We start from the raw sequence: 20651 nt of genomic DNA on the forward strand, positions 1-20651 counted from the left end.
TTGGTCCTCGGTGTTGTAGGGCTCTAAGGGATCCCAAATTTGCCAAAGTTCTTCATGTGGCTATTTCTGACATAAAGGAAGAATTAGTACTATTAGTACTTGTATGATCTCCAAGAATGCATCATGGCCTGCTAATTGCTTGGATAAAAAAACACAAAAGAAGATGGGGGAGAAGAAAAGGAAAAGGACATGAATTTGAAGGAGAAAATTTGAAGCATGTTTTGTAGTATATTGGGGTGATGTATTTGAAGATCAAGCAATTTTATTTAACAGGTGGGGATCATTACTTTGTCATGATGCAAAGATCAACCAATTTTGTTAAACATATGTGAAGATCAAGCAGTATTGTTAAATGGAGATTTGACATGAGAAACTATTGTAATTCTTAGAGCAAATTTAAGCTTCCATTCCAAAACTAGATCCTTTGTCACATGCTACTATTGACTCTAATAAAATACAATGCCTTTGTATTGAACATACCCAACATTTTGTCACAAGAGTCTATAGAAGAAAGTGTACGAATTATTGTCATGCTGCATGTCTTTTTGTTGGCATGTGTTGTGATGGTGCCAGAATACCCACATTGTTGTCCTAGAGAAAAAATATGGTACTTAGTTGTGTCAGGCTACGTTGAATTAACCCTCTGTGATGTGAACTATATGATACACCAATCAATTGTCTTGAATCATGCCTAGATCTCCCTCAAGACTGAGTACATTGAGTTCCATTGTTTTAACCCATTGGTTTGGGGCTAAGCTATTTCTCTTCCAAATGAATGGGATGGTCTAACCACTAATCATCTTTTTGGCTGAAAAACAAATGTATTTTCTATTAGTACTAGTCTAGACTAAGGAACATACTACAACTACAAAACTGGCAATTGATGGTATCATGTTGCTCCTTAGTGATTATCTTAAGGCCTCTTGTCAAGGATGGAAACTAAAACCTTCTATTGTTGACCAATTGAAAGAGCACCCTCCAATTAGGAATGATGCACCTCCAAGACTAGTCCACACTTCTAGATCTAATGAATTCCCAATGGAATACCACAGGAAGAACTGGATCTAGTCATGCTTCCAAGTTAGATTTTATGTTAAGCTACTATTCACACCACAACCAAGGCTGTAATCAGATGCAAAGGACACTAACCTTCTCAAAAGGCCACCAACTATGATGGGCAACTGTTGCTACTCTTGCCATACTAGCCTAGTTGAGTTATTGTTGCACTTTGCCAAGATGCCATGTGGCTTTATAGCTATTGTAGGTAGTCACAACCTATTACGACTACTTGTGGGGCCTAAATTTTGGCATTAGCTATCCCAAAATTGTAGACCCCTAGCTAGCCCATCAATGCCCATGCCATGGACTTCATAGATAGCATCAATGAGTATCACATGCTTCTATTGCTAGCTAGAATATATGTGCCCTGATTAGATTTTGGTCATCTTGGGTTGGGGCCTAGTTGGAGAAGCCAGAAGCATGAATGACAATCTCTAGCAAGACTTGTAGCCCATCAATAGTCCATCTACAGGGCATGTAGCTAGCACAATAGACAGTAGAGGCTAGACATTTGGAGTCGATGACCATCACAACCTTGCCGTATAGGCAACCAATTTGTAGCAGCAAATATGTTCAATCACATCTAGAACATCCAAATAGGTCACATTTGTAGCAGCCTTGGAGTAGCTACCGAGAACAATTCAGACCCACTTAGCATAGTTAGTCTGGGTACCAGTCTACGAGCTAGGATAGAATAGTCATCCTATTAGACTGATTAGAAAGAGAGTTGACTGGGTGAAGAGACCAAGGAGCGGGGGGGAAATCTTATGTGCTAACTAGATCCATCTAGTTTGGTTTCATGGTAACTAAGTTCATATAGTTTGGTGACATGGTGACTAGATAGAGGTAGTTGAGTTCCAAATCTATGTTCCTGTGTACTTGAAAGTTTGTTTGTACTTAAATTTTGCTTGAAATCTTAAAACTCAAAGCTTAAGCTTATGGTACTCTTGTACTTGATTTGTATTTTTTTCTCAAAGGCTTGCATGTATGAACAACATAATTTGTTATACTTATGCTTTTTGAGTCATTGGTTTACCGCCATCCAGCCTTAGAAATCCTAATTCTTTATATTCAAAGGAGGGGCTCACAAAGAAGGTTCTTAGGATATCGGGTTCTCGAATGCAGGATGATTCTTGTTCTCTAGCAACATTGATCCTTTATGCCAATGATTTTTATCAATCAATTGCTAGGACCAAGAGACAAAATAGTCTCAGGTAGAAGGTTTCCATCTGCAATAAGATAGTCCCTAGAGTGGCACCAATTAGCAAGGAAACCAAGAGGTAGCCAATGGTACTTGGGTCAAAAGAATGGCCAAATCCAATTTGGAAAAACTCTAGAAAAGGACTTTCCTCCTAAAGCTCTCCACACTAGAGCAAACTACTAACTAGAAGAAATATCAATGCCAACCTGGTAGGCTAGGTACCAAATTGAAGTACCTCTCTAGATGCTAGTGAATCTAGGCTCCAAAATCCATGTTATAAATGCTGTTTAATTTGAGTTATTGCTACTCTTGGACGAAATATGTCAAATGCATTCTTGAAAGAAGCCAGAGTCTTGGGTGAGGTATTCAAGTAGATTATCGGATCATCAACAAGTTTACTTCCAAGTAGCTAGTAATATCACTTCTCAAAGGAGAGTTAAATAAGAGTCTATAACTAAGAAACAAGTCCATAGCCTTTGTAACAAAAAGGTAAAGTAATAAGAGGGCATCCCTAACAAATAGATCTAGAAACCTTGAAATATCTTCTCTCACATGTGTGATGAGAACCTAACTATGGGGGGTTGATCTTTAGAGGGGGATAAACCTATGATCCAAGAATGCGGGATTAGTTGCTGCTACGCTTGGACAAAATATGTCAAATGCATTACATCACCAAAGATTAGGATGGCCTCTTCCCATGAGAGCCATTGTTAGGGCTTGGTGTAGTTTCATTTTATGTGTAGGGTGAGAATCGGACTTATCGAATAGGATTGCACAAGCCTCACAAATAGTATATTGATGTTGAAGGGTAGCAAACCACCACCAAAACTCTCTTTCCAAAGATGTAAGTTAGCAACAGTTGAAGTGAATTCCAAAGTTAAATAATTTGCTTTGAAGTCAAATTGCACATATATGAAGTCATATGACTACATGTAAAATGAGTGCTAGGAGGATTTTTAGATTGGCAAAGATCAAGATGGCCTCTTATCATTAAAGTCATTGTTAGGGCTTGGTGAATTTTCATGTTGTATGTGAAGTCACACGTGGATGCACTTCATCCCAAAGTTGGCTAATTTGCTTTGAAATCAAAAAAGATGATTCTCAAAATGAAGTTGACAATAAGGGCCAATTGTTGTAGAAGTATGCTTAAATCTTGCCTTTTTAACATTAATGCTTAAATTACCTGGCCTTTTTGAGGTTGGAAGCAATGACCATGTGTGGATATTAATAGGATTTGATGACAAAATAAACCACCTCAAAAGTAATGTTGAGATCTTCTTTCGCAATCTTACCAACAAGTTAATATTCTAAGAAAAAATGAGCACATAGAGTACATCCACCATATCACATTGTTGACCTACGAGCACAATGGAATGGTGTTCCTTTCAATTCAAATGAGGATGTAGCTAAGAAAAACAATCTTTCTGAAAAGTCAGATGTGAATCATATCCACCATGAACCCACTAGGTTGTTTACTCATCACTTATGCGGGGTGATTGGACGACCATAAAAGTAGCATGGGGTGGTGTATCACCACAATGGATATCAAGTAGATGAATAATGAACATAATTAGTCTTATTAGCTATAGGACGAGGGGATAATAAGAAATTTTCACATAGTTATCGGCTTGATAAGAACCATGAGCTAGAGAATCATTGGCTTAATGTGGGGCATTAGTTTGCTCTTGCTACCTCTTATGTATTGTGGGCCTAGTGGCCTAAAAATCCACAATCATGACATGAATTTGCATTTTTGTGTTGAACATCTGCATTATCTATCGTCGAAAGGATTGTCATACATTGTGACAATATGAATAGTATTCAATTTGCTATCGATCCTATATATTATGCAAGGACCTAGCACATAAAGGTCCATTATCATTTCACTAAAGGAAGGTGCTACATGGACAAGTTAATGTGAAGACTAAAGAAACAAGCCTTTGGAATCTTTACAAAGTCACTTGGGAAAGAGAAGTTTTGAGTACTCACAAAGAGACTTAAAGCATTGAAGATGGATATGATGAGCTTAGCTAGGAGTGTTGAGATAGCAAGTTCATCAACGTAGTGTTAGTGTGTGACATGTATGTGGTGTGTTCTAGTAGTGGGTGTTTGTGTTATTCAAGTGGTGATGTAACCTTGTCTTACGAGACATGAAGCATAAAAAAGATAAAACATGGTATTCCCATCATTGTTTGAGCCTTCTGTGTATTTTCAATATCTAGTGGTAATGGAAACTTTGGATAACATAATTTTGTGGTTTTTGGAATCTGTACTTTGTTATTAGACCCTACTACAACTCTTCTTCACAAGGACGTACTTTATGCCTTTCCATTTACCTCTATCTCACTTAAGCTCATAGGTTTTATGATGATCGCTCCCTTAAATGTTGCTAAAAGGTGAAAGCCACTTTGAACTTTTATAAGAGAATATAAAATCCAACTTGTATATGCCTTATTGTGGATGTCTTATTTACCCCACAATCAATCTCCTTACTACCAAGATGGGGTTCATGCTCGCTTGAGCTGTTTGTCTCTAGGAAGACTCAATAACAACAAGCACATGTGATCCTGCTAACAACGTGCTCGATATAATGTGAGACATGCAAGGCTTGCGAGGTGGGTGAGATGGACCACATGTACATGTGTTTACAAGACATCGTGAGATGAGCCTGACCATCTTAACAAGACGGCATGAGACAAGTCATATATATATATACATGCATGCATGCATACATACATACATACATAAGCATGAGACAAGTCATATATATATACATGCATGCATGCATACATATATACATACATACATATATACCACACACATACGCATGTGTGTGCATGCACACACACACACATTACATTATTTATTTATTTATATGCACGTGTGTATGTGTGTGTATGTATGCCAAGCTTCATATACTCAAAGCTACAAAGAATAGGTGTGACTTGCTTGAATGGAGAGCACCCAACTCCTTCAACCTTACTAATTTGCACTCATCTAATCCAACAAGAGTATAACCATACCACTCACAATCCTCTGGCAAACCTATGTAGACAACTTGCTCCAACTAAGTTGCACGCAATATTCTGGGTGTGATTTTTTGGTGAGCTTTTGGTCATGAGTTTTTTTTCAAATTTCATGAGTTTTTTGAGCTTTTCATTCACTTGATGGGGGAAGTGGAGAGAGAGAGAGAGAGAGAGAGAGAGGGGGGGGGAGAAGGAGAGAGAGAGAGAGAGAGAAGGGTGGGGGGACGTGGAGCAGGGTTGGTTGGAAGTTTGGGTTGTGGTTATGAGGAGAGAGGCGGGGAGGGTAAGGAGATGAGGAAAGGGGGAGGAATGGGCGCATGGGTAAGGTAGCACAAAGAAGGGTTTGTTTCTTTTTTTTGGGGGGGGGGGAGTTGGAATGTATATTCATTATCATAGTGGAGAATGGAGAGGGAGAACATATAAGGTATGCAAAGAGGAGTGCAAGGAGGAGGGAGAGGATGAGGAATATGAAAGTTATGTTCATTTTCCAAATGTGAAGGGAAAGGGAGGAACTACGGGAGATATCATAATTTTGAAAGTTTTGACCTCATATATTTGACTGAATCCATGAAAAAAATACCATTTTTTCAATTTTTATCAGAATATGGTCATGTTGATACTCAAATTGATAAGAATTCGACAACGAATCCAACTACGAGTTCAAAACTTTCAAATTATTGGCACTTTCAAAAGTATCAAGTTCATCCCTTCTCCTTTGAATGTGAACATACCTTCCACTTTTTTTCCCTGTTGCTCCCACTCATATCCACTCTTCCTTTCCCCCCAACGCCCCCTTCCCCAGTGTCCCCCCCCTTTGTGCATAATATCCACTCTTCCACCTCTCCCACATGCTATGAAAATGAACATATCCTCTACCCCCACTCCCCCCCTTCTAACCTCCCCATCTTTTTCATTTAAAAAAATGGGTATGGATTTTTTTTAAAAGCTCACAAAAACAAAGGAATTGGTAAAAAAGATCACACTAAAAAGCTTGAAAAAATATTTCCCCCCAATTTTCTCAAGCTCAAGATAGCATGATTTACAATCTCAACCTTGCATGAGTCACAACAATTGAGACAAGCATGATGACTTTGTAGCAAGAGAGACAAGGTTTAAAAAGACAAGGGAGAATTTTTATGGAACTGTAGGTCATTGGGCAAAGCGTTCATCCACATAGAGTTATAAATATTATCCCATGCTACCATTTTCAGGGTTTCAATGGCTATAAGTATTTAAACATCATACATAAGTTATCATTTGAAAATTCTAGCCTTGTAAATGGCTTTGGATGACTAGTGCTGATCAAATTGCATAGCTATAGGGATAAATCAAAACTCACATGAGAAAGTTGCATTATTGGGTGAATTTATCAAATTTGAATTTGCTCTAATATTAGACCAACCAACTTAATCTTCCATAATGAGCCTCTTACGGGGCAAAGTAACCAATGGCGATATACTTCCTACTCTTGATGTGCAAGGGTTCAAAGTTGCAAGGCTATAATGCTCAACGACACAAGTGTGAACTTGGTGCTAGGTAGGTGCAAGTTGCCTAATGTGGTAGTCCTACCATTAATGGTGATGGTCCTTCTAGTACTTGAGCCATCAAGGTGGCACCTTCCATGTAAAGAGAAGTGGTTCTTGTGCTCCAACCACATATTCCTTGTTTAATCTAGGCAAATGTAGCCACATCAAACAAGTCAGATCCATGTGGCCGAGTCACCCCAATAGGTCTCCAACCAACACATTGTTGTGCTAAAGCCAATCTCATTAGTAGCAAGACAAATCTGGTCTAGTCCATCAAACCAAGCCAAGTTATGCCAAGCAAAGGAATCCAAGTTGGTCCAATTAAGCCAAGCCAAAACAAAACAAAGTTAGGACACTCTAAGTCAATACAATCTAGGCTTGGCCAACTCAATCAGAGCTAGGTTAGGCCAAGGTAATGTGGGGGTTAAAGGCCATTGTGCCTTAACCCTAGTTATGTACAATACTCAAAGACATACATATATGGATGACATAGGAGATTAGGGTGTTTTGCACCCACCAAAACTTGTGTGGCTCTCTTCTAGCTCTCTCTTTCTCTCATCCTCCTCCATTTTGTTTCCATTGAGAGCACTCTCAATTGGTATCAGAGGCCGGGTGCTATCTAATGCTTGTGGGCAATTAGCTGAGCCAGTGTGTATGCCTGGAGCCTAAAGTCTGTTGCTGCAGCTTTGTGGGAGGACGGAGCAAGCATGTGGGTGCTTGTTTGAGCTACCCAAGTGGTATTGGAACCTTGTAGAAGTGTGCAAGTGGTTTCTAGAAGTCTCTGAGTGGTTTTTGCAGGCCTGCAAGTGGTTCTAGAGCAAAAAGACGTTTTTTGATGATTCCCATGTTCCTTTTGATGACTGAGAGTCCAAAATGACTGTAGAGGCAACCATTGCCTGCTTTTGGTGTCCATTGCACTTCAGGATTTTGAAAACCCTTTCATTCTTGAATTTGGGATCATTTTGTTGGATTTCTGACTCACTGTCTCTACTTCAACGTTTTTCAGCCAGTGTGTTGGAACTCAAGTTTGAAGCAACCAGTCGCAAATCTATCAGTTCCAATGGACTCAGGAGGTCCTAAAACTTTTGTGTTACTCATCATTTGCACTTCAATGGTGTTTATAAATAGATATGTTTGCTAAAATATTTTTTGGTCCGTATGTTCGACCCAGTAATTGGTACCACAGTTTCTAAAACCATATGTTCCATTGCATTTTGGAGGCCCAAAAGGACCTGTCAGCTCTTGCACGATTCTGTGGAGATTTGGAGAAGTTTTGTCTCTCTAAGACGTCAAGTAATCTATTTCTTTGTCAAAAATCCATTCAAAGGTTCAAACCTTTGATTTTTTGATTACAGGTCAATTGCAAGGTTTGACTCCCCGTTTCCCATTCATCAATTGGAATGTTGGAGTTCCAGCAAAAGATAGATATTTGTAGATTGTCTTGCCAAGTCCGATTATGTAGTGACACACATGTTTTAAGGCATCTCAAGTCTTACTTTCAGTAGTGGTCATTGCCTTGAGGTTGTGATTTTGAACATACCTTATGCAGATCACTCTAGTTGCAGTCTGAGCCATGTGTGCTCATTCATGGTTTGCATTGAGTTGCAGTGGATGCTTTACAAGCCATTTAGATGCATTGCAATCCTTGTTGGATGCCTTGAGAGGCCTAGATTGCCTTCTGGGATGCTTTATTGATGGAGATTTAGCACATAGATGCTATTTTATGCTGAGGGACAGCTTTGACACATTGCAGTTAATGCATTGATAGTGTGATAGTGCTATACTCTCTTGGATGAGACATTATTGATGCTTATGCCCATGGACGGTGTTTATGCTTGAGGCATTTGGCTCTTATTGGCATTGAATTTGCTATTATTTTGTCATTGTAGATTGACATTTTCTTTTGGGCCAGATTTGCTCATATGGATGCATAGTATATGCACATGAGTCAAATGCATTTTGATGCTTTGAGCTCGGTGATATTACCCTCCATTGTGATAGACGTAGTTGAGTGCACCTGGTATTTGGTGTGATTCTTTCTTGTAGGAACTAACATTTGGGATTTTGCTTTATTTGCATCATGGCATCCTCTTCCATCTCTGAAAAGGAGTTTTTCAGCATTAAAAAGTTTGATGGGACAAACTTTTCTTTGTGGAAACAATAGATAAGGGATGTGCTTATTCAAAAGAAGCAGATTAGACCCTCAGAAGGAATTGTAGCTAAGCGCAAGCAACTATGTCTCAGGATGATTGGAATGAGTTGGATGCATTAGCAAAGTCTACTGTTAGGCTTCATCTTGCAGAGTTAGTTTATTTAACAGTAAGTAAATGAGCAAACTATGGAAGATTTGTGGAAGAAATTATGTGCCACTTATGAGAAGGAAATTGCCTTTAATAAATGTTACCTCAGGAAGAGGTTGTTTGAGCTACAGATAAAGGAAGGGGTCTCCATTACTTCTCATTTAAATGAATTCAATATTATTTTCAGCCAAGTTTAGGCTTAGAAACTGAATTTTGATGAGGAGAATAAGGAAATATTCCTCTTGTGTTCATTGCCATCCTCATAGGATACCTTCTATACAACTGTTCAGTAATTCGGCACCTAGTGGAGTACTTAAGTTTGATGATGTTGTAAGTAGCTTGTTGGGCAAGGAGATTAGATGGAAGTCTATGGATGACAACAAGTAGGATGTAGCCTTAAATGTGCGCAGGGGCAGATCACAATTCAGGGGGAAGTCCAAAGAAAGAGGGAAGTCTCTTTAGCACATCCAAGGCATGGAACATTGAGTGTTACCATTGTAGCAAGAAAAGCCACATGAAAAAGGATTGCTACAAGCTGAAAAGGGAGCAAAAGGATAAGAAAAAGAATGCAAATTGGGGTGCAAATAAGAAGGAAGAGAGTCCAAGGGAGGACAAAGGAAAAGTGAAGATCCAGGGGATCAATGCAAACATTGATGATAATGACAATGACATTCTCTTCATGTCTAGTCTACCTACTACAAAGTTGCTTACCACTTCACATGATGCATATCTCCAGGATTGGATTTTGGATTCCAGTGCTTCATTCCATGTTACTCCCCATAGGGAATGGTTCTCCACTTGTGACAATGGAAAGACAAGTTGTGTGCATCTTGGAAGTAACTATGCATGTGACATAGTGGGAGCATGTGACACAAAGTTTTCTTTTGCAAATGGGTCTACATTTGTTTTGAAAAATGTGAGACATGTACCTAAGCTGACCAAGAGTCTCATTTCAGCAGGTCAACTAGATGACGTTGGTTTTCAGACCAACTTTGGCTTTCTGAGTTGGAAAATTCAGAAGGGCTCTATGGTTTTGGCAAGGGGTGTCAAGTGTGGGACATTGTATCCCTTACATGTATCAAGGGTGTCTGATCATGTTGTTGCAATAATCGAGTAGCCGAGTACAACTTCGTGGCATTGCTATGAGCCACAATGGAATCAAACTCTTATGCCGTTTGGGTTATGTACAGCATTTGGGTTTTTCTGACTTTGAAAATTGTGAGCATCATCTCTATGGGACGCAGACTAAATTATCCCATAAAATAATGGGAAAGAAGGAGCTTGAAAGGCTTGTTTTGGTGCATTTAAATGTATGTGGTCCCTTCCTACACGGTCATTAGGTGGGGCTAAATACTATGTGACATTCATTGATGATGCAACTAGGAAAGTGTGGGCGTATGATATAGCTTGAAAGAGCAATGTGTTCCAGGTATTTCAGAAATGATGGCTTTGGTTGAAAATCAGTCAAGTAGAATGCTTAAATGCCTATGGATTGACAATGGTGGAGGGTATCTCTCTCATGACTTTCAACATTTCTGTAATACATGTGGGATCAAGAGGGAGCTCACATCCCCTCGTATTCCAGAGCAAAAACCAGTTGTAGAACATATGAACTGCACTATTTAGGAAAGGTTGCAATGTATGCTTTCCAATGCAAGTCTTTTTGGTGGTTTTTGGGCTGAGGCAATGAAGACTGCAATGCATGTGATCAATTAGTAAGAGTTTGCATGGTGGTAATCGTGAAGAGGCATGGAGTGGCAAGAAGCCCTCTTACTCTCATTTGCATATATTTGGGTGTGAGGCATATGCACATGTGCCAAAAGAGCTTCAGAAGAAGCTAGATCCTAAGTCTAGGAAATGCATCTTTCTAGGTTATGGTGGAAGTGGAAAGATGGGCTATCATATCCGGTATCCAGAAGCAAATAAGATCATACGAAGCCATGATATGGTCTTCAATGAGAAGGAGATGCATAAGACACCCATGAGGGATGTGGAAATGAGGAGAATCACTTTCCAGGATGTGAATCCACCTGTAGATGTTGATGGATAGCAAGCTGTCCATGCACCGGATGTGCGAGAAATGGTGCCAATAGGTACTCTCAGAAGTACACAATCAAGGACAAATGATGGATCATCTATTGGTGGAAACGATGAGCCAAATGTGGCTGATTTGCAGGCAGGATAGCAAGCTGAAATGCCCTTGAGAAGATCAGCTAGAGTGTTTAGACCACCTAAGAGATTTGTTCCAGGGGTAGACTATGTGATGCTTACTAATTGTGGGGAGCCTTCTTGCTATAGAGAGGCTATGATGCACGAGGATCAGCACAAGTGGGAGTATGCTGTGCAATCACAAATGAGTTCACTCATGAAAAATAAGACTTGGAACTTGGTTTCTTTGCCACATGGAAAGAAACCATTGCCATGTAAATGGGTCTACAAGATGAAGGTCACAGGTAATGATGTGCCTAAGTACAAGGCCCGTTTGGTTGCTAAAGGATTCAAGCAAGAGAAGGGTGTGGACTTTGATGAGATCTTCTCTCTAGTTGTGAAGATGACCACACTTAGATGCGTACTTGGACTTGTGGCAGCAGAGGATATGGAGTTTATGCAGATGGATACCAAGATAGGTTTCTTGCATGGGGATCTGCATGAGGAAATGTACATGATATAGCCGAAAGGCCTTGAAGAAAAGGGCAAAACGAATTTGATTTGCAAGCTAAATAAGAGTCTCTATAGTCTTAAGCAAGCGCCTTGAGAATAGTATCAAAAATTTAATGCTTTCATTCGGTCCCAGGGTTTTAGAAGAAGTGAAATTGATCACTGCCTCTACACTAAAAGGGCTAAGGATAACCAAGTTGCATGAGGCATTTGACATGAAGGATTTGGGGCTTGTAGGTCATATTCTTGGTATGCGCATCACGCGTGACTGAAGTAGGAAACTCCTTTGGCTTTCACAAAAGGAGTATGTTACAAAAGTGTTGCAGCATTTCAATATGGAGGAGGGAAAGATAGTAAGTACTCCATTGCCTCCATATGTGAACCTAAGTCAGGGAGATAGTCCCGAATCAAATGAGGAGAGGGTGATGATGGCCAAGGTTCCTTATGCATTAGTGGTTGGGAGTCTTATGTATGCTATGATAGCTACTAGACCGAACATTGCATTTGTAGTGGGAGTTGTTAGCCAGTATATGAAAGAGGCATTGGGAGGCAGTTAAGTGCATCATGAGGTACATGAAGGGTACCAAGGAGATGTGCATCTACTTTGGCAGAGGAGAGATGCATGTACTTGGGTACACAGATTTAGTCTATGCAAGGCATGTGGATAGCAAGAGATCCACTTCTAGTTATGTGTTCACCTTTGCAGGTAGCGTAGTGTCGTGGATGTCTCGCACACAGAAGTGCATTGCTTTTTCTACCACAGAGGCCGAGTATGTTGCAGCCACAGAGGGTTGCAAGGAGGGTATATGGCTTGATCGGCTAGTGGGAGATTGGGGGATTCATATAGGTGTACCAACATTGGATAGTGATTCTATGAGTGCTATTCAACTAGTACAAAATTCGATCTTTCATGCAAAGACCAAACACATTGAGGTCAAGTACCATTTCATTAGGGAGATACTTGAGGACAAGCACATAGAGCTTATCAAGGTTCATGATAACCCTATAGATATGCTAACGAAGAGTCTACCTAGTCAGCGGCGGTTTGAGTATTGTAATGTATTTGATGGGCATTAGATAGTATGCTCATTGGTTGTTCTCCTTAAAGGCACATTGGCCTTTAAGTGGGAGGTTGTGGGGTTTAAAGGCCATTGTGCCTTAACCCTAGTTATGTACAATACTCAAACACACATATATATGGATGCATAAATGATTAGGGTGTTCTGCACACACCAAAACTTGTTTGGCTCTCTCCTGGTTCTCTCTCTCTCCCATCCTCTTCTTTCTACTTCCATTGAGAGCACTCTCAGGTAAGGCCATGGTTAGTGAAAAAAAATAGTAAGAATGGAAGACCATCAACAAGACCACCAAATCCATCTATAGGCATTCAAGCCCTAAATGCTTCATTGTCCTTGATGAAGCCATGGGATAGGGCAATGAGCCAAGCCAATCTAGGGCCACCATTGGTGAAGAACATTAGGAAGAAGGTCTAGGAAATGCAATATGGAAGGCCAATAAATCCATCTATATTGGTCTCTTCATATGATAGTATATTATGCTTTGGATGACCAATGCAAGTTGGAGTGATATACATAAGGAACTCATGCACTCAAAGAGCTTCAAATTTATAAAGTGAATCCAAGGGTCACCTTTACAAGGTATGGGGATGTTTATCAAACTTGTTGGCTTTCCAAGAAACATATGGATTTCTTCCATATTGACATAATTTAGATGCACAACCTTATTAAGATTTTTTGAGAACCTGGTTCCCAATTATTACCACATATTGGGCATCCAGAATGTCCCTTCATTGTCAATCTATAAAATAAGAGCACACCTCAAATATTGAAAAGACGAGTGCACAAGCTGTGAAAACTGAGAAGGGGGATGTGGAAGAAAGAGCCAATTATAATGACCACTCAACACTAGGCTAGTTTGGCAATCTAACAAAGGAAAGGAGCATGAGCACCTTAATACAAGTATGAGACCTTATACATTTCAATCAAGTTGGAAAGGCTATGGCAACCTATTTAGAGTTGTCGTGCACACCCACTTAGGAATCACCACTTAGGGAAAGTAACCAAAGAAGCTGATTAAAGTTTGGGTATACTAGAGGTGCTCCACCTCCATGGGTCAACATGTCTCCATTGTGCCATTGGGCTCATTTTTGTGGGTCCACTTGTTTGAAAGCCCTTCGAAAGAGGAAGCCAATGCGATCATAAGCTCAACGAATGGACTTCAGAGTGTAAAGATAAACCAAATTTTCTCAAAAAATGATTATAATTTTATTCTTAAGCCCACATATGATGAATTGTATTATTAAGATCACTTATGATGAATTGTATTGTTAGGGTAACGCATGATCGGACATTGCAGTAGGAGATGGTGTTTGGGTGTTGATGTATTTCACACATGACTGAACATTGTAGCAGTGTCTACCCATTGGATTGGATCAACTTCTATGGTTGTCCACACCCTCGATTGGCCTCGAAAACAAATACGATGGACATGAAACTCTAGTATTTATTTTGTGCCAATGTCCCTGCCGGCCCAATGGTGCATTGAATGCATCTGAGCCGTGGCTTGGACATGGGTAGACAATCTTGCTCATCCATGAAGTGTCAGTGGGCTAAGAGTGCCTCCTTACGCTGACGCTGGTGCTAGGGATTGCGTTGAGCCAACAGTGGACACTGCTGGCATTGTGTGTCCCTCGTGTTGGGTCATCCATCTCGACCACTGTTTGCCTACAAATAGTCACCTTCTCAATTAGTAGTTTTTGCATTGGAAGCTTGGCAACGAGGGGTGCCTGCACCATCATCATGGCTGAAATTGCCTTCCAAACCGGTTCAGCCAGCTGAGCATTCGATTGCTAGGCTGGAATGGCTTCTTCTTTCATCAAGAGGTTAGATCTTCCCTTCATCAAAGACGGTCTCCTTCTTTGCTGATGTGCTCCTCCCTTCATCAATGTGTTTCTTATTTCTTTCATTCGGGGGTTGTATCTTCCCTTCATCAAATAGGGATGTCATAGGGGCTTATCCTTTCCTTCTTCATGGTGCAGTGTCTTGTCTTTATAAAAGAGAGCCTTTCTCTTTGTGGTGGCCAATTCATGTTGCATCTTTACTCTCTCTAAATAGATAGTTCTGGAAGGTAGGCACAATTGGTCTCTACATGTCTTGAGCATTGGTATATCATAATCTTTACATAAAGAGGCTACATGCCCAAACATCCCAATTCGCTTCTCCACGCTAGCAGCTCGCTGTCGGGATGTTGATGCCCCCTACCTGGAGCTGGTATAGTGCCACTGGCTGGCACGGGGAAGACGGGGAAGCGCTCTAAGTCTATAAACACCCTTAGGGTGTAGAGCCGCCCATGCCAGCCCAATGCCCATGGTGCATTTGAATGGAGGTGGGCCATGGGCTGGACACTCTTGTTGTTCTTAGTTTCAAGATCTTGAGAACTTTTGATGGCTCTTCCATGCACCCGCGTGATTGCTAGATTTATGGCATTGTCATCTTGGCAGTTTTGAGATTGTGTCGCCCACAAAAGGCTCCATGGGAGACGCGAGGAATTGGGACGAAGAAGCTTACAAAGCTCGCATTCGAGCTGATTTGGTGGCCTCCACCCGCACCGTCTTTGCTGCACGCTTCACTCCCTCACCTGACATTTTGGCCACAGCTTCCAGTGATGGCAGCGTCTGCCTGTATTCCATTCCCTCATGTATCCCTTCTGAGGTCAGTACTCTCCTACACATGTTTTGGTGTTTAAGATGCATGCCCAGCTCAGTTGCATTCCTTCTAGCTGAAAAGAGGACTTTGCACGATCTCGTGCCTTTGTTTCAAGAAATGCACCAGAGGAATTTTACGGGGAATTGTGCCGCCTTCTATGAAATTCAAAAGCGCCTTGTTTTTTGGTAACATGAACCCATAAGCCTATGTTAGAGTTTTTAAGCTTTTGTAGCCGCTACTAGCCACGTAGCGTAACATTCGTCCCCGAATAAAGGACCAATGTGGGTGGTTAGCGGATTTTGTAGACATCCGTGGGATTAGTCTGTGAAGGATGTTATTCTGACCTTCACGCCAACATTATGGTGCAGTTCATTCCTGAAAACACGGTTATCAGGATATGACATCCAATCTATTTTTAAGCCCCTATAAAACACCCCTGATATTCTTAGCAACATCCTCAATGCACATGGTTTAGCGGGGTCATGGGATCAAAAAAAGTATTTTATTAGAGGGATGAGGAGTATGATAAGCCCTCTTCCATCTTCTAAATGCGGTGATGATGTGTTCCCTGTGTGATTTTTTGGGATCATAAATGCATCTGATTCTCTCCTCATGGGGTACCATTTTGAATTCTTTCTTCGACAAGCAGTACAATAAAGACAAACTAGATTCTGGAGTGGGGCAGAGGTGTTTCTTGTAGGCTGCTTTACAAGAAATATTGTACAATGAAATGTCAGAGAGAGAGGCAGTCCGTGCACCAGGATACCAAACCTGCTCATCTTCTATCAGCTCCTTGATGAAGTTTAACCTCAATGTCCATGAGGTTCTTGGCAATGGCAACATAACTGTGGTTGTCACAAATGATCACCATCTCATCATTCTAATGAACATCCAGGTCTTCCAGAGTCTATTTATGCCACATGGTCACAAGCAGCTGCGCAAGCAACTGTGTCAAAGAGAGAGTGGCTGTTTCGCTGAGCCTCAAGATGGCCCTACCCCAAGCATGAACAAGAACTTGTAGTGGACAATTTGTGTCCAAAGCATCAGTTCCACTCCGAGTGGGTTCTGTCTTATAAGCAATCCCATAGTTGCATGTACCTCTGAGACACCTGAGTACCCTCACAACTGCATTTCAGTGAGTCACCTTCAGCACCCTTACTGCAAAACTGATGTCAATTCGCATATTGGTTAGATAGATCAAACCACAAGCTGGTACTTAGTCGTGAACCAACCAAGAAGTATCAGTTGTACTCATTTTGGCTCCAACCTCATGGATGTAACTGCTTTCTGAGACTTCCCTCCATTCTGAATATCCGTTTATAGTACTTCTACTGAGAAAAGGAGATTCTATTTGATTCCTGCAGATCTCTATGCCGAGCTGAAATTCCAAATCTATGAGCTTGAACTACTCTTGATGTATATCCTAGACCTCTTGGATCTTCTCCCCATGTTTCTTGGTGATGATCAGGTCATCCACATACAGAATGATGACCATCCTCTTGTCTCCCTCTAAAGAGTAATACAGTTGTTATCTATTAGACTACGAGTGAAACTTACCTTGTGTAATAATCGTCAATCCTGTGGTACCAAACTCTTAGGCCCTGTTTCAACTCATACAACACCTTGCAAAGTCTACATACCTTCTGTTATGATCTTGGGTATAGTAATATTTGTGGCTGCTCCACATAGATTTCTTATTCTAGGTCCCCATTCAAGAATGGTGACTTTGTGCCCATCAAATAATGAGCCGTTTGTGATGTGTTTTCCAATGCCATCACAATTTGAATCTTGGGCATCCTAGTTGTTGGGGAAATGTCGAGATCTTTAGCATGTACATGGCTCTTGGCGCCAAAAGAGCGGTCAGACTTAGCCAAAAGAGTGGTCAGACTTGTACTTAGCCTTGTATATCCACTTGATGCCAATAACTTTTCCCTTTTAGTGGTCTCTCTATCAAATTACAGCTGGACTTCAAAGCTCTTTGATGAATTGCATCATGCCTTTGATAATTTCCAAGGGCAGGTTCGTGGAGCACAATGTATACACAAACAAGCTCCTCTTTCCATGCAAATGATGCACCTGCATTGTATCTTTATTATTAAATGCAACTTAAAATATTTACTTTGCATCTTTACAAGGTTGTTAGAGATCACTGGCCCACGTGCAAGCCCACATATGAGGAGGACAAGGGGTCAGTAGATCCAGGGGTCGGTGTGGGCAGGCAGAAGTTGCAACAGACCTTATTCTGAGGCTGTTTGCAGTAGTTTAGGGACGAAGACAGAAGCCGTAATGTTTGGATTCTCTGTAGGCCTCTTAGGTCAACAGACCAGGTCAGGCGAGGTCTAGAATAGTTGGGTCCGTACAAATCCCGGTCGACTGCTTGGAGGGTTACTACAGACGCTGGCTAGCAGCCCTAGGCCGGTTAGAATTAGGGTTCAGGTCGGCCTGAACCCATCCAGCCCTTATAAAAGGGCCATATGCAGAGTCATTGGACATCCCACTGAAGCCCTCTTTAAGGCACGCAGGAGCCCCTACCTGAGCATCAATCTGCCCTTCTATACTTGGGTTTCTAACATCCATGCTTGGCTGTGTTTTGCCAAGCAGGTTTTGTGCTCACCTTGAGCTACTTTTGCCCACATTTATGGATGGATACACTGAGCTGTTTTTTGGCATATTTGTACGGTTGTGCCTTCTACATATCTATTGTTTTGTGGGTTCATCTACAGTGTACTGCTTGAGTAAAAATTAGAGAGCATTCGTTGTTTCCTTCCCTCACGAGAAAGAGGCGACCGCCATTTCAGCGACCTTGCAGGGCATTCCCCTCCTAAGCATTTCACATCTTTTTCATGGCCAGATTATCCGTCCCAAACTTTGGAAAGCTTGATTACCCACTCTAGAAGATGAAGATACGGAGCCACCTTGTGGTAAGAGTAATTGGGAGATTACGAAGATGACAGAGCTAAGACCACAAGACATAAAGAATGCAGCTGGGGTAGTTACAACTCCTGGTATCTTTGTAGACACACTTCCTACTCTTGGGATTAGCTTGGTCCTGGTATCTTTGTGAACATGAATCGAAAACTCTCCAGTGCTTGATGACAAGCTTTTACCTGAATATGCCCTCATGGGTATCTTCCCTTCGAATGCTTGGGCCGTTGTCCTGTTGCGGATGTGGGCAGCTGCATTGACCACCTCGCCCAACAGGTTGTTGGAAGATCATTTCCTTTGAGCATACTCAAACCATCTCCACTATGGTACGATTCTTCAGTTCAGCCACCCCATTCTATTGGGATGTCCATGCTGCTATCAATTGCTGCTCGATCCCATGCTTCTTGTAGTATTCATTGACCTCATCTGAAGGTACCCCCCCCCCCCCCCCCCTCTGTCCATCCTGAATATCTTGAGTTTCTTTCCCTTCTCATTCCCTACTTTCGCTTTCCATTCTTTGAGCTTGTTGAAAGACTGAGACTTCTTGGACATACAATACACCCCCATGACTTTGCTGAAATCATCTATGAAGGTGAGAAAGCACAGTGACCCTAAGAGTGTACTCCAATGCCTTTGTCTCCTAGAACCAACATTGTGCAGCCCTTCTTCGATTCCTCAAGCGATCATCTTGTCTGTCGCCATATTCTTGATGACCACTACGTCTTCATCAAAGATGACGCTCATCTCATTCAATTGCTAGCTAACTAGAGAACATTGGTGGGAATCTTATCCTGGTCGTGAATGGAACACTCTTGATCCCTTTGATAGCATAGCTACGATTGTCCCCCACCATGATGAACGGTCCCATACTATGGTTTTGCACCAATCTTTAGTCTTGGACATGTGTTTTGAAGCTTCACTATCAGCATTCTAATCATCACCATCTTGAGTCACTGAAAGTATTGAACACTTCTCTGTCCTCTTGGGCATGAATAGCTCCTTGTTGATGACAATGGCAGATTCTATCTTGGATTTTTGCCTTGGTTTTGTCTGTGTCTTCTTTTGATCTGCCTTTCTCTTCCGGCAGTCTTTCGCGAAGTGTCTAGTTTCTCACAATAAAAGCACTTCTTAGAAGCCACCAACTTCTCCCTTTTGAGTCCTCATCAATCTGGGACTTACCATTACTGGCCTTACCCTTGTCTGTTCCTTTTGCAAGGAACCTTATTGCTGGATCCTTCAAACTTCTTCTCTCGAGCTTCTTCTTGCAAAATTAGAGGCACTAGCTTTTTGAAAGTAACCAGTGCTGACTGCTGCCTGTTAATGATCACGGTGACAAAGCCCTTGTACTTCAAGGAAGCATGCCAAGTACAAGCCATGTAACCAGAGACGATTCTATTCTTTGACCAACCATTGAAAGCTTGTCCTAGACTACCTTCATTTTGGTGATGTAGTACTATATTGAATCCCCCTCGTTCGTCTTCATATTGTCAAAAAGCTACCTGCCTGCCTCTCCTATGCTGCATTCCCCGCCCCTTTCCCTTTTGTTTCTTCCCTTCCGCCTCTTCTCACCCTTTCCCTCTCCTTTCCGTGGATTCTTTCAAACTGTCTCTTCCCCTTCCAGCCTCGCTTTTGGTTCGCTGAGTAGCCACCTGGACTCGTGTGAAGTTTACTTGATCGTTGGCTCACCTGGGAGCTCCTAGGCTTGGTCATGGTATACAAGGCTTCCCCCCAGCAGGTCTCAAAGCTTCCCCCCCAGCAGGTCGCAGCTCTTCAAGGCTCCCTTTCAGCAGGTCGAAGCTTGCTGTGCAGCGGCACCAATTTGGCTCGTCTGGAGCAGCTCGTTTTGCTGGGCTTTCAGTTCAAAGCCCAGTTTTGGGGGTTGCCTTGCAGTTCGGACAGCTTGCAAGATCTACCTGTTCATTTTGTACTTGGGCCGGGGAGTTGCTGCTGGTTTTCTTGAGTTTCATGCTTCCTTGGAGCAGTTTTCTAGCTGCCTTTTGTGCGAGAGGTAGTGGCTGGTGGGTCCAAGCTCCTTGTTGAGCTTTGGTGTTTTTTCTGGCCTGTTTTGGCAGGAGCAGAAGGCTGTATCTCAGCCCCTCCTTCAAGCCTTTCTTGGCTCTGCTGTGCCTTGGGCTGGTCTTTTTTTATTCTTCTTTCCTTCCATTTTCTCTTTTGTTCCCCCCTTTTTCACAGCGCAAAGTTTTTGCTTTCACCTTTGGAGGAATGAAACT

At 41.6% G+C, this 20651-nt stretch overlaps 1 protein-coding gene across 1 annotated transcript in view; it reads left to right on the plus strand.

Annotated features, from left to right (window-relative positions):
- The first annotated feature begins 15233 nt into the window (after positions 1–15233).
- The window catches only part of DWA1 (DWD (DDB1-binding WD40 protein) hypersensitive to ABA 1), a 76969-nt gene continuing 71551 nt past the window's right edge, over positions 15234–20651 (plus strand). Inside the window, exon 1 of the mRNA XM_087394588.1 lies at positions 15234–15501. Within this exon, the coding sequence (XP_087250714.1) occupies positions 15322–15501 (180 nt within the window). The 5' untranslated portion in view covers positions 15234–15321. The remainder of the gene's footprint in view (positions 15502–20651) is intronic.

Source organism: Dipteris shenzhenensis, chromosome 23, assembly GCF_047967505.1.
Source record: "Dipteris shenzhenensis isolate YYH24624 ecotype China chromosome 23, Dip_SZ_1.0, whole genome shotgun sequence".
Lineage (NCBI taxonomy): Eukaryota > Viridiplantae > Streptophyta > Polypodiopsida > Gleicheniales > Dipteridaceae > Dipteris > Dipteris shenzhenensis.